This window comes from Sciurus vulgaris (assembly GCF_902686455.1).
Source record: "Sciurus vulgaris genome assembly, chromosome: 7".
Taxonomy (NCBI): Eukaryota; Metazoa; Chordata; class Mammalia; order Rodentia; family Sciuridae; genus Sciurus; species Sciurus vulgaris.
The window spans coordinates 35,340,474-35,354,903 of record NC_136467.1 but is presented as its reverse complement, the minus strand read 5'-3'; the positions used below and the strand labels follow the sequence as shown (position 1 = coordinate 35,354,903).

The window sequence follows — 14,430 nt, the reverse complement described above, 5'->3', positions numbered from 1 at the left end:
TGTTATTTTTTCCCTTCCCCCCACCCCTCCCACCCCTCTTTACCCTCTATACAGTACTTCCTTCCTCCATACTTGCCCCCCTCCCTAATCCTAACTCTAACCCTAACACTAACCCTTCCCTCCCCCCCATTATGTGTCATCCTCCACTTATTAGCGATATCATTCGTCCCTTGGCTTTTTGAGATTGGCTTATCTCACTTAGCATGATATTCTCCAATTTCATCCATTTGCCTGCAAATGCCATAATTTTATCATTCTTTATGGCTGAGTAATATTCCATTGTATATATATACCACAGTTTCTTTATCCACTCATCAATTGAAGGGCATCTAGGTTGGTTCCACAGTCTGGCTATTGTGAATTGAGCAGCTAAGGAGATTCGTTTCTATACTTGGTCGATTGGACATCATTCCTAGAGAGTTCAACCTACTGCTAATAAATTAATATTTCCCCTGCTAATATGAGCAAATATTTGGGAGCACTCAGGTAGTTAAGGGATACTTACAGCATTTCTGATAATTAAGACCCATATGGTCTCCCGTTGTGAGGAAGGAACCTCCAGGCTTTGTCTGGGGCCCCTCACTGGAAGTTCCTTACAGCCACTTTGGGATTGGGGTGGAAGATTCTGGACCAGCAGGTGAGGGTAGGCCAGCATGGGGTTCTGTGCCAATGCACATGAACTATTGCCTCCCTAGACCCTGAGACTCAGGTCATCTGACCCCTACAGTGTGACTATTAAACCTTGCTGTAGCAGTAAGGGTGTCAAGAACGTGTGGTGTGTGCAGAATGAGAGGGTGAAAAACCATGCCAGGGCCTGGAACTCAAGGGCTTACCCATGTTCTTTGAAGGCTGTACCAAAATAACCATGAGATCCTCAATGACATTCTTGCTACAAACTGTTTCTGGCAGACCTTTTTCTGGAAATATGACTTACATTATTAGCCATGCAAACCATTGTTTTTATGGGTTCCTCAGATTTTTAAAAGTTATCTTATTTTGTTGTAATGATTTTAAATGCTATTATTAAAATTATCCCTTAATCAACAAATGAGTCAAAGTGTCAGAACATTTAAGGATTCAATCTTACTTTTATCTGGACAATTTTGATTTCATCAAATCTTATATCAGCAAGAGATTTCCTTGTCTGGCCTCTTCGGTGTCCAAATTTGCACTTATTTTTCATTACTTGTTCATCATCTTCTATGGGTCTTCGGACATATTTAAAACGATCTTTGAGGGCTCGTTTCCATAAAAACTGCATAAAATAACAAAGCAGTCCAGTTAATTCTAGGAGCTTGGAATAATTCCATATAAAGAACAAAATATTTGCCAGTAATTCCTGGGCTTGAAATTATTTTCACATCACAGTAATACAAGTGATGTACCTATTCTTTGATTTATCCTTCCAATAGCCTTATGACATTGCAATACAAATTATAATCCTTAAATTACAGCTAAGGAAATTGAATCAGAGAAAAAACTCTATTTCCTCAAGAGCAAATGGGGTTGCCACTGAGATAGCATTAGACAAGTGTTTGGCTTTTAGATCTTGCTATTCCTGGTTTCATGGTTCAAGTCCTAATAGGAGTATTCTCTGCCCTTCAGAAAGCAATGAGGCCTATGTTGAGAAGACTCATTGTTAAGAACCAGCTCTAATACAAGTGCCCTTCAACAAGTAACCCCTTGTAGCCTTAGTTCTTTGACTATAAAATGGAACAATAAATGCTGCCTCAATTGTACTGGGTTTTTAAGAGAGTCAAATGTATAGCTACCCATTGCAGGTATTTATAAACTTAAGTGCTGGTCAGAAAACCCTGAGACAGACTGGCCAGGAGAGCTGCAGGTTGAATTTGGGACTGGCTTCAGTGCAGATAAGTCTCCTGGGCACACATACATCAGAGATGTTTATCACCTCCCATAGGCCTGTGGGCTCTGCCGTGGCTGGTATACAACAACAGAGAAATAATAGGTGGTTTATATTTCTCTTAGCTTTGAAATACAAACTAGCACAAATACATTTGTTTCTCATGCTTCCTACAGCTCTGAAGGGCCTCTACACCTGCTGAACCTGGCAGAGGTATTATAGCAATCAACTGCTAGGACATTGTTGAATTGCCATTTTCTTCTTCCTAGTCTCTCCCATCTCCCTGTATTAACTGGTAGGAAGAGAAAAAGAACCAATCGAACACAATTAATGAGTATTCAATCAATGAGTGTTTACTAAGTATATGCTACGTGCCTGGCACTGTCAGTTACTCACATAGATACCTTCAGTGGACAGACTCGGCACAAAATATTTGTGGTATAGCATAATCACGCTTTCCCTACACTTTTCCAACTAGAGGACATGTGGAAAGTTATACATTGATACAGTTCTCTTAATCACTCTGATTTTTTTTAAGAATCCCTGAAATTATGGGCCTGTTGTGACACATAAAACAAACCACAGTATCACAAGCAGATCTTTGCTCGGTATTTTAAACCCAAAATATAATTGTTAAAAAACATTTGGACAAACACAGAATGTAGACCATCTGACATAGCAAGTGAACTACATTTGACCAAAAAGTAAATATCAGCAAAGACAAAATGGTTAGAGAGACTGTCCTAGGCAAAATTAAAGAAATATAATGGATATATGCAATGCATTATCCATGATTAGGTTTTTGTAGGGAAAAAACTACTTTAAAAACATTTTTGAATAATTAGAGAAATAGCAATACAGATTACATGTGATATTACACAATTATTTTGAATTTTCTTAGTTATGAAAATTGCATTGCAGTTATATAGAGAATTGTTTTTATACTTTTAAGATGTATGCTAAGATATTTAGAAATTACATCTGTAACTTGCTTTTAATAGCTCCACTAACACAAACAAACATAATAGAAGAATAAAAAATGTGGCAAAATGTTAATAACTAATGAACGTAGATCTGTGTTCTTTTTTTTCCCCCAGTACTGTGGATTGAACCCGGGGATGCTGTTAAATATGCTGCAATGCACAGGACCACAGGACAACTCGCACCACAAAGAATTATCCAGCACCAAATGTTAATAGTGTGAAGGTTGAGAAACCTTGGTTTAGTTGAAGGGTATTTGGTATCATCACAGCATTCTATTTGTGTGCAGATATGAAACTTTTCAAAATGAAAAGCTGAAAATAAAATTAGCCCTAAAAGTAATCAAGTGCCTACTTTCTTCCCCTCTGAAACACACACACACACACACACACACACACACACACACACACACACACACAGTGTTCTTAGAAATTTTCTACATTTTGCGACATAACACTTGCGGGGAGAATTTGGGTAAGCATCCATCCATGCACCAGTTTCCACTTCTGCTCTAAGTGTGAACATAGGGACCACAAGCTGTTAAGCAATTTTCCTTATCTCTTTATCAGTTAACCCTCTTTAGTTAATGCCGCTGGGAACTGATGTGGGTACAATGCACTTGAGAACAAAGTAAGCATTATTTATTACTTCATGCAAGTCTCACTTTGATATCCATAAAACTAAAGGTCAAAAATGTAATTGGATAGATATGCATTTGCTTATATATTAGCAAAGATTCTCTGGAAGAAATCTTTAATAACATTATTGGTTACCTCTGGACAGGAAAGTCAAGTGGCTGGAAAATGGGGGTGCAGAACTTTTCTTTTTGAAGCTTTTGAATTTTGAACTACATAAATGTATAATTTATTCAAATAGAAAATTTAAATATAAATTATTTAAAAATATAACCATAGTTATCCCTCAGTATTCACAGTAGATTGGTTTAGTAGCCCACGCATCCTCCCCATCTTTAATTCATCTCTACATTACTTATAATACCCGTTCCACTGTAAATGCCATGTAAATAATTGTTTTATTGTATTGTGCAGTGAATAGTGACAAGAGAAAAAGCCTGTGTTCAATACATATACAACCATCATAAGCTTAATTACAAAGCACAATATTCAAGGTTGGTTGAATCAGAGGAGGTGAAATCTGTGCATATGGAGAGCTGACTGTATTTCTATACACAGTAGCACTGATACAGATACTGATTCAAGATACAACTGTATCAACCTGTATCAACTGTATCAACTGTATCAACCTGTACAACTGATACAACCTGTATCTTGAACATCAAAGGAACACTGAGATTTGATTTTGTCAGCCCTATTGGAATGACTGTAATGTTGGGCCCACAGGTTTGTTTGATGCACTGTTTTATTTTAGAGCAAATTTTGTTAACTATACAGTGTGTTTTATATGGAGCAGCATATTTAAAAAGGATGTCATCCTAGAAGCAAAGATACTTGAATTCTAGTCTTGGCTTTACAATTTTACAATTTCTAGATGGGGGATATGACATCTTTTCTCAGTCTGAGTGCTAAAAAAATGTTTAAGGCCTTTTCTCATTCCAGAAAAATCTATAATATTATCCATTTTTTTACTTTTTAATTTTTACAGACTACATTTTGATTCATTGTATACAAATGGGGTACAACTTTTTGTTTTTATATTTGTACAAGATGTAGATTCACACCATTCATGTAATCATACATGTACAAAGGGTAATGATGTCTGTCTCATTCCACCATCTTTCATACCATATTCTGAACCATATTCTGAAAATATTAAGTGAAAGAAAGGAAGAAAGGGAGGAGTAAGGAAAGGAAGGAAGGGGGATAGAGAGAGAAAGAAAACATTCAAGCAAGAAAGCACAGGCCTTAAATGATGTTGACAAGTATCTTCTTTGTTCAAATTGGAACTAATTGCTTAAACCCTATGTCTTTAAGAAAGCACAGCAGAAAAGGATTTTCTGACAGACCAGAGATGGTAAGATACAAGAAGACATATATCTTACTTAGCTATGATTACCAATGTATATACATATGTCATATGGAGATAAAGGGATAATACTATGTTTTTGTATACACATAGCTATATTTCCCTATAATTGTTTATTAAATTATATACTACTAGTGTATATCATAAACACTCAACTTTTTATTATAATCTTAAGTATTTTTAAGTATATAGTCCACTAGTACTAAGTATATTTATACTGTTTTAAAACAAAGATCCCAGGCTGGGGAGATAGCTCAGTCGGTAGAGTGCTTGCCTTGCAAGCACAAAGACCTGGGTTTGATCCCCAGCACCGCAAAAAACAAACAAACAAAAAAACAAAACAAAACAACAACAACAACAACAAAAACAAAGATCCCAGTCTTTCAAATCCAAGAAACAGATAGGTCCAGACAGTTAAGTTTATACTGAGCAGCTGTTCTCTATCCTGGCTATACATCAGAATCATTTGGGAACTTTAAAAAAATACTAATGCTAGAGCCACATCTTCAAATCAATTAAACCCAAACCTCTGAGTCTCCTAAGATGCAGTCAGAGTTTAGAGCTGCTGCCCAGAACATCCTTGGGATCTGCTTGAGCCAAGGCAGTGAAGTTGTGAAAGGGCAGATGAGACAGACAAGTAGGACGTCTAAGCAGACAATTTCCCCACGGGGTCTAATCAGAGGGCAAGCGACACTGGCTGACGAGAGCCATGATGCATGTCATCTCCTCATGACCCTTCCTAGAGGATCATTGTCACACAGGAGCTCCCAGACTGCTTCAAAAGAGGAACAGAAAGATGATGACGGACAAAGGAACCCAGGTTAGGCAGAGACTGAGAAGATATCACAGGGAGGTGAGAGAGGAGAGAAGAGGAAGAAAACACAAAGCAAAGAAAGAAGTAGGGGCTGTCAGAAAGAGAGAGAACCAAAGGGAAAAAATCAAAGTCCAAATGGACAATACAGGCTATTATCTTAGGATGGACTCAGATGAACAAGATGGCGGTGCCATGTCATTACTTACGAAGCCACAGCCGTCCTCGTCCAGGAAGGGGTGGGCCTGCAGCAGGGCGTTGACCACATCATTGTACTGCTGCGTGGTGGGATACCTGTTCACAACAGGGAGATATCTTTCATTTCAAGCAGTCCATATTCAAGAGGAGTCTCAATTGCACTCACTCCTCTTCAAATCTTTCTATAGAACAAAATAGGCATTCAAATGTTGGGTATGTTGGACTTAGATCCAAAATGTCATTCAAAATCTGAAGAGACTTCATTGCAGGTGAGTTCCACTCTACTCCAAGGCAGACCCTCCCCCAAACCAGCAAGTTTGCCCTGTTATCACTCACAGTGAGCCTTCCAGATACTTAGTCATGTCAGCTTGGAGAAACTCAATGATCCTTATCCTCATGCTGTGATCAGGACATTTCTGCTCTGCTAACATGCATTTGACATCATAGGGAAACTCTGGTAAAATGTAGGATTTGGTCCACTGTATTGCTTTATTCCTTGCTAAAACATGTTTCATGTTTCTTCTGTGAAATGAAAACACACAAGAAGTGAAATTCTAACTCTAATATATATGCCATTTATTAGTTCTCGATACCCTGAGAACTTATGATATAAACCAACTCCTGAGGCCCAAATATGTGAAGTCATCAACCCATCATCCATCCATTCATCTATCCACAAATGTTTAAAGTCTTTTTAGCTATCTCCCTTTTCTTGGCCTTTGCACACACGTAAGTACTTGCACTTCTGGAAAAATGTGTCATAATAATGTAGATTTTAGAGTAAAGTGTGAAGTTGGAACGGATGTTAACCCGTATATTTTGAAGAGGTAACATGTAAGGCATAGCTGAAAACTGAGCAAGCTATCTAGCAGGAAGAAAAGAAGTTGCAATTCAGCAAAGTAAATGAAGCCTACAATAAATTAGTCTTCATACCTGATTAAGAAAATTCTTCTGATTTATTCCATTATCATTTATAGTGAAATATAAAGTTCACCTAATTTAGTTAGTCTTTGGCTATTTTAATGAGATGAACTTAGATTCTAAATTAAAAATAAGTGTATCAGAGATATTCTGATTCCATTCACATGACATCTCTACAAAACAAGACAAAAAGTTGTAACTATAGAAAACAGATCAGTGGTTGCCTAAGGCTGTGGATGGCCCAGATGGATTGTGATGGTTGCATGGCCACATAAATTGATGGAAATTAACTGTCTGTACACTTTAAATGGGTAAATTTTATGTTATGGAAATTAAACATTGATTAGGCTGTTTGTAAAATCAAATATCAGAACCACTTTAAAATTTTACAGTCAGGGGCTGATTGTTGAGTGGGTATAAAGAAGAATCTAAAGTAAAATTTCTAAGCAACAGTTCATCAAAGGCACTAGAATGCTGTCAACCTATTCCATTAATAGGATTGATTGGGATGGAAGGGACAGCATAGTGGCAGGCCAAGTAGAAGACAACAGAAAAATTTCTTAAATTAGTCTAAGTAGGTTACTTTTCTAATGATGATGGAGTTCTTAGTGGTTCAAACAAAATTCAGCTGAGCTTTGAAAAACCAGGCTTCTTTTAAGATTTTAGGTCATCCTTTGTAATGGAATATGGGGGATGAAGCAAGCAGGAGAAAGCACTTTCATCTCTTTTTCATGGTAAGTTCTTTTGGCCTTCCCCTGGTTGGCAGTCACTATATTAGTGGTGAAAAAAATAATTTAATATTGGATTTATAATAGCAACAGATAATTCTCAGACATAACTCTCTGTTTCAGCCCAAACTGTTTGCCAGTATCTTTCTCTCATTTTGTTCATTCATTTAACCAACACGCATCAGGAGTCTACTATATGGCAGCTACTCTCCTACGTCCCCATTTTCATCTACAATTTATTGTCCTTTTCCTTATTTCCTTCTCCCATGGCCAAATTATCTCTCCCTTTTCTACTGAGACCAAGGGTTATAAAATAAAGGCAAGTTTTATTGGCTGTGTTTTATGCCTTCCCTGGGGTTTAAAAAGGCGATGAAAATAGGCAGATGTTGAACTTGGTTTAGTACCTTTCAATGTCTATACCCTTTTCCCCAGTGGATTTCAAGCAGGTAAGCTAGTTGCAAGATTCTTCTGGGCTTGAAGGTTACTTCCACTTACTTCACACCACATCATAGGTAATTTTGATATTCCGATATTATAAAATAGGGCTTAGTACAATTTTTATGTTATAGATATTTTTTAATATGTCTCTTCTGCATTGGAATAGGGACCATAATGCATGGAATTATTTATACCAAACACCCAGAAAGTAGCTAGACCCCTTAGAGTTCTATTGAAGACAGATATTTCCATTATGCTCCAGATGAGTTACTATGCAAAATTAGAGGCATCAAATTTTCCTTTTCTTTACATTAAAATGACATAACAATATTCTGGAAGTGGCTATAGTCCAAGCTATGCCAACTAATATAAGTCAAAATGAGTATTACAAAATAAAGGTGACTCATCAAATTAAAAATGCATTCTGATTTGGAAGAAGATAACTGCAGGCATAACCATTTTCCATCTGTAGAGTTAAATTTGCATTACATTTTATTTTTTAAAAGAATCCTTTACTGTGTTGTTAAAATTATTCATAATATCTTTAGAAAGTTAGAGTTGGGCAGAGTACCAGCAGAAGTCACCCTAAAATAAGAGCAGGGACAGAAAGCACTACCAAATTTCTGCTCCCACTGTAAAGCCAGGGTCTTTGAAACAAATCACCACCACAAAACAACAGATTTTTAATTCAATAAATCTTAATACTGGGTGCACAATAAAGTCAATTGGAAAGCTTTTTTGTTTGTTTGATTTCGGGGGTACTAGGGATTGAACTCAGGGGCACTGGACCACTGAGTCACATCTCCAGCCATATTTTGCATTTTATTTAGAGACAGGATCTCACTGAGTTGCTTAGTGCCTCGCTTTTGCTGAGGCTGGCTTTGAACTCTAGATCCTCCTGCCTCAGCCTCCCAAGCCACTGGGGTTTACAGGGGTACACCACCACAACCAGCAACAGTAAAGCTTTTAAAACAGGTTAATTCCTAGGACTGACCCCAGTCTAAATGAATCAGTCTACTACTCACTAAACACTCAGGTTATATGAGGAATAAAAGTTTATATCCTAAATAAAATAAAACATAATAGAGTTAAGTCAACAATTTGATAATTGGCAGTATCATTATTGCATTTAAAACATTTTATTGAACATTGACAAATGATTGTGTGTTTATGAGGTCAGAGTGAAGTTGTACTATACATCTATATATGATGTGCCTCTATTGAATCAAGTTAATTAACATATTTTCATCTCAGATTCTTATCATTTATTTCTCCCGAGTGAAGCATTATGCCTTTTGATTATGCACCAATTATCAAAAAGGATGATGGGGATTTTCATGGAAAATTGACTCTCCAACTTTTTCTTACTATACAGAGAGTGAAAAATCATTCATTTTTTTCTGCTCCAAAAGAGCAGACAGTATGATCCACTGGGATTCTCACAGGGTAAGGAAAATGGTCCTGTTAAGAATGGGTCCAGTTGAGTACCAGCTCACCCAGGAAAAATCTGAATGCACAGAAGAACACAAGTTGAGTGTCAGTAGGGAGCAGAAGAGACACAGATGTTACTTGAGGGAAGAGCTCTTTTTTTTTTTTTTTTTTTTTACACAATGCATGCAACATTGCTTAGTAAAGGGATAGGTAATGATTTTTGCTGAAAGAATAAATGGGGTAAACCAGAAGGCGTAGGTTACGAGCAGGACTCTATTTTCTGGGGTAAAGTTTTGGACATTTCAGTGGTTCTTACTACATTCACTATCTCAGTAATCTAACTCCCTATTTAAACCCCAAATATTTCCCTCATATCAGCCCCATCCGGCTTTTACTTAATCTCTCATCTCAGTCTCTTCCCGATCACTTTACTGAGGTTGCATCCTCAAAAGTCAATAATGATTTCCTAGTTTACAAACATAGGGCCTTTGACTGTGGCCCTTTTTCAAGAACTTTCTTGCTGGGCTTAGCGCTGTTGACCACTTCCTCATAACCCTCTTTTCAGCCTTGAACTATTTAACTTTCTTGTTTCTTTTCCTGTCTTTCTGACAACTTGTTTATTTGCTAATGTATTCCTCCTTCACATTCTCTGAGAGTTGACATGTGGTTTTGTCCTTGTTCCTTAATCCTCCAAATTGGACTATACTTTCTCCTTCAGAGAAGTCACCCAGCGCCACAGCCTCAGCTCTGACTCTTCACTGATGGATTAGAAACCTATCCCCAATAATCTCCTTCCTAAGCTCTACCCCAGATCTCTAAAAACTTCTGCCTTGTTCACCTCATATGTAACATATCCAAAATAACCCATCATCTTTTTTGCTTTGAGCCAGATTCTCATTTGTCACATACTGAATTGTGTCCTCTTCCTTCCCAAATTCAATATATTGCAGCCGTAACTCTTGATGTGACTGTATTTTAAGACAGGCCTTCATGGAAAGAGGTTAAATGAAGTCATGAAGGTTAAATGAGGATTAGTATGCTTATAAGAAGAGACCCCAGAAAGCTTACTCTCTCAGTGCCACTTGAGGACATAGGGAGAAGGTGGCTATCTACAAGCCAGGAAGAGGATCCTCATCAGAAGCTAAATTAGCACCTTGATCTCAGACTTACAGACTTCAGAATTTTGACACATAAATTTCTGTTCTTAAGTCACCCAGTCTACAATACTGTGCAATGGCAGCCTGAGCTGACCTATACTGCACTCCAGTGTCCTTGTTTCTTTTACTGTACTTCTTTCTCTTAGCAACTCAAGATAAATACCTTGACATTTTATTTTTGTCTCCATTTCTCACACTTCGATGTCATGAAAAATTCTGTACACTTTATCTCTTATATTTGTCTACTGCTCACTAAGGTTCATTCTCCTACTGTAAGGCAAGCATTCAACTCACAACTTCAATAGTCAACTAGGGGAGCTCTGCTCCTGGAATGGTCTAAAAAGCTCAGGGGACCAACTATTCCATATATATTAACTATAAACACTGACAAATTAAAAAAAAATAACTGAAAACATTGAAGACTAAAAAGAAGTAAGATCCTAAAGACAGTCCTATACTTGGAAGAGAAAGATACTGACTGTGCTTCCCATATTAAGCCTGAGAGCAGACCTCAGGCAGTGCTGCTAAAAATCTAATAAAAAAGCTGAAGCTTCTGGTGGACAGCATTTGTGGCCACTAATCTGTGGAAAAGAGGAAGAGAATCAGAGAATCACAGAAAAGAAAGAGTAATAAAGGGAAGTTTCAAATTCTGCACATAAATTGTTCAAATCTTGGGATGATCCTGAACTACACATGTGCATGACCCAATCAAAGATAAAAGAATTAAGATTTAAGTGACATCTCATAGATTTTTTTTTAAGTCCAATCAATTTTGCTGTTTGCTAAAATAGACATTTTGGGGGTGAATAGAACATATTCAAACATCTGCACATTGCAATACTCACAATGTTCAGCACACAACCTGTAATGATTAATTTGAATTGTTGACTTGATTGGATTAAGATATGCCGATGATTACGAGGCTTCTGGGGGTGTCAATGAGTGTGTGTCTAGGAATGATTGAAATGTGGGACAGAGGACTGAAATGGAGACACTCCCTAAGCGTGGGCAGCACCGCCCAACAGGATGGTGGCTTGGAATAAGAGTTGGAAGAACAAGGAAGTAGATGCAGATGTAAGTCCTGCTCTTCTTGAATGGGTTCTTGATTGTTACTTTGATCATTTGAGGATATTGCACTCTCTTTTCTTCACTCCTCCAAAGCAGACTCTGCCAGTTATTCTCCAGGGAGTTTCCAGAAACCTTGGTCTTTGACTAGGGTAGCAATGTTGACCTCTTTGTTCTGGGGCCTCTGCCTCTTGGACTGCACAGCTACTGGTTCTTCCAGCTCTCCAGCCTGCAGATGGCCATTGTGGACTATCCAGCTTCTGGTCATGTAAGCCAGTCTAATAAATCCCCTTTTTATAATCATATTTCCTGTTGATCCTGTTCCTTTAGAGAACCCTGACTCATATTCAAACTAAAATTGTGTAACACTTAAATACAAAAACAAACAAAAATGTGACTCATTCTCCAGGGTAAAGATGAGCAATATGTGCTCTTGAGATGATCCAGATGTTGGCAAAAATTTCAAAGTAACTATTTTAACGATGTTCTGTGATTAAAAGAAAAATATGCTAGAATGATTGAAATGATAGGAAATTTTAGAAGAGAAACAGAAGTTATTTAAACAAAACAAATAGAAGTTTAGAAGATAAAAATACAAAATTTGAAGTTAAACAATGTACCAGATAGGATTAACAGCAGAATGGAGCGTAAAGAAAAAGCAGTCAGTGAATTTGATGAAAGATCAATAGAAATAATCTAATCTGTAAAATAAAGAGAAAGGAGAATAAAAAATTAAAGAAATAGCCCATTTTTCTAATCCCATTTTCATAAAATTTATCCTCCTACATAGATGTAAAAACTTTTCCTCTTTTGAAATGTTATCTCATTTTATGTAAACACTGATTTCATCATGTCAGTCAGTGGAGGGACCAGGCAGAACTGGCCAGTGACTTCTCAGGTCATTCTTTGACCCAAGACATAAGTCCATGGTCCCAGTAAAATAAACCTGTCTTTCTTGATATTGTAACTATTCTGGAGAGAAAGAAGCATCTTGATTTCTGGGTCCAGGACTTCTGGTCTGACTGAGTAACCAAGGTAAGTTATGTCAACTCAGAGTTGGAAATTGTGAGACATGGACCGGCTTAAAAATCTGACAAGACTTTTCAGAAGTAATATTTCTCTGTAAAGTGTCAGCCTTTTGGATTCCTATAGAGTGTTTCATTCTAGACCTGAGTAGCTTTGTGATTAAGGTAAAATGGATTCCAAGGGATTCCCAGTAGGCGTATGCATAATTAAGTGTCGCTAGAAAGAAGAAAAACAAGAAGTACAAAGAGCATACAGAACTGGAAAAGAAGCATAATTCATGGAAATATGACTGTTTGGGGCCTCCCACATTTTCCATGATAATATGACAAATTTTACCCTGATATGAAGAACACCCAGACTATCACTTAAACTTGCCTTCTGAAGAAGTTTACTCTGAAGAACAACTCACCGGTTGTCTGTCTTTACTCCTATGACTGGAGTCTATGAAGGCAGCTGAAATGTCTCTCGACTTCCCATGAATGGGCCATGTGTAGCCCAAATATTGAAGAACCCAGCATTTCTAGAGACTATTCCCCATTCTTCTAGTGAATATCAAATACCAGTTGAGGTACTGAAAGAGTACTGAGAAATGATGTGGAAATGTAACTTCAAACTTTAAAGTCCAATAGTTTAAAGACCAAGTATATGAGAGAGATATAACTTCACATTCACTACCTGACCAAACCAGATGTCTGCCTTTTGTAGTTCTTCATATGCAAAATGCATGAAGTCTTCCAATTATCATATGCATGAGAATCTAGTGTCCTGACAATACAACCCATATATTGAGTGACTCTGATTCAGACAGACACTGTGTGGTAAACATGGCAGGCAGATCATCTGGAACCCAGTTTACTATATGAATCACTGTGACCAATAGCATCTTCAGCAACTGGTCTCCCTGAGAGCTGAGTTATTGCTTCCTGTTTGTGAGAGTAATTCTGAGCCAGGCCCATTCTTTATTTATCATCCCTTTGGGTTTCTGAGGCTTCCCAGGAAGAGAAAAATAACTAGGATTTGTTACATGTTTAGATGTAAAACTTCACATCTAAAAGGGAAAACCTGAATCTGTTCTTTGCATTAAATCCATTTGGAGCTATTGAGTGTTTGTAGTTATTTTATCCCCATGAAAGTAGATGATATTGCTTTGGGGAAAAAGTAAACCCTTAAACCTCCAAACTAGAAAACTTCAGTGTTTCTTTAAGAATTAGAGAAATCTTAAGAGTCCCAAACTGCTCCTTCCTTTAAAATAATTTTTTTTAAAATTGAGTTGCAGTTTTCTGCCTGGCTGAAACTGTGGCTTCCAATTTACTTGGTTCCAAAATCCAAGGGAATTTTTTCTTTCTTTCTTTTTTTTTTTTTTTTTTTTAACTCATCTCCACAAATAAAACAAGTGATAGGATTTTCATATACTATGAGAAAAAGTTAAATTTCATAGTTTCTATTGCTAACATCTTAAATTTAATTTCTTGTATTTAGTAATTACAATAATACAAAATATAATACACTTTTGTATGCTATCATATCATCAACTACCACACAAGGTGAATTCTCAGGTACAGGCAAGATACAGCCTTGCTAAACCTCCAGAATGCTCCCTACATGTGTCAGCAGTGGATTCTCTCACATCAAATGCCCTGCTTCCCTCATTCTTCCAGGCTTATCTTGAGCCCTCTCAGGTGAATTTTCCTCCACACTCTCTTGACCCTCAGGTGACCTTCTTGTCTGAATCTTCCACATGGCCTGGTCCAACACTAGCCCTGTGGGCACTCAACTCTGTCTTGGCTCCCTCTCTGTTTTGATTTC

The 14,430-nt window shown here is 37.3% G+C and overlaps 2 protein-coding genes across 5 annotated transcripts in view; one reads left to right on the top strand and one right to left on the bottom strand.

Annotated features, from left to right (window-relative positions):
• Nucleotides 1-14,430, top strand: part of L3MBTL3 (L3MBTL histone methyl-lysine binding protein 3) — a 286,629-nt gene that overhangs the window by 140,002 nt on the left and 132,197 nt on the right. The window lies entirely within an intron of this gene.
• The window catches only part of SAMD3 (sterile alpha motif domain containing 3), a 53,073-nt gene that overhangs the window by 23,285 nt on the left and 15,358 nt on the right, over nucleotides 1-14,430 (bottom strand). For all 4 annotated transcript variants that reach the window (XM_079147964.1, XM_079147962.1, XM_079147963.1 and 1 more), the window contains 3 exons: nucleotides 6,195-6,380; nucleotides 5,870-5,954; nucleotides 1,088-1,255 (listed from right to left, as the gene is read on the bottom strand). In XM_079147964.1, coding sequence (XP_079004090.1) covers nucleotides 1,088-1,255; nucleotides 5,870-5,954; nucleotides 6,195-6,380 — 439 coding nt within the window. The remainder of the gene's footprint in view (nucleotides 1-1,087; nucleotides 1,256-5,869; nucleotides 5,955-6,194; nucleotides 6,381-14,430) is intronic.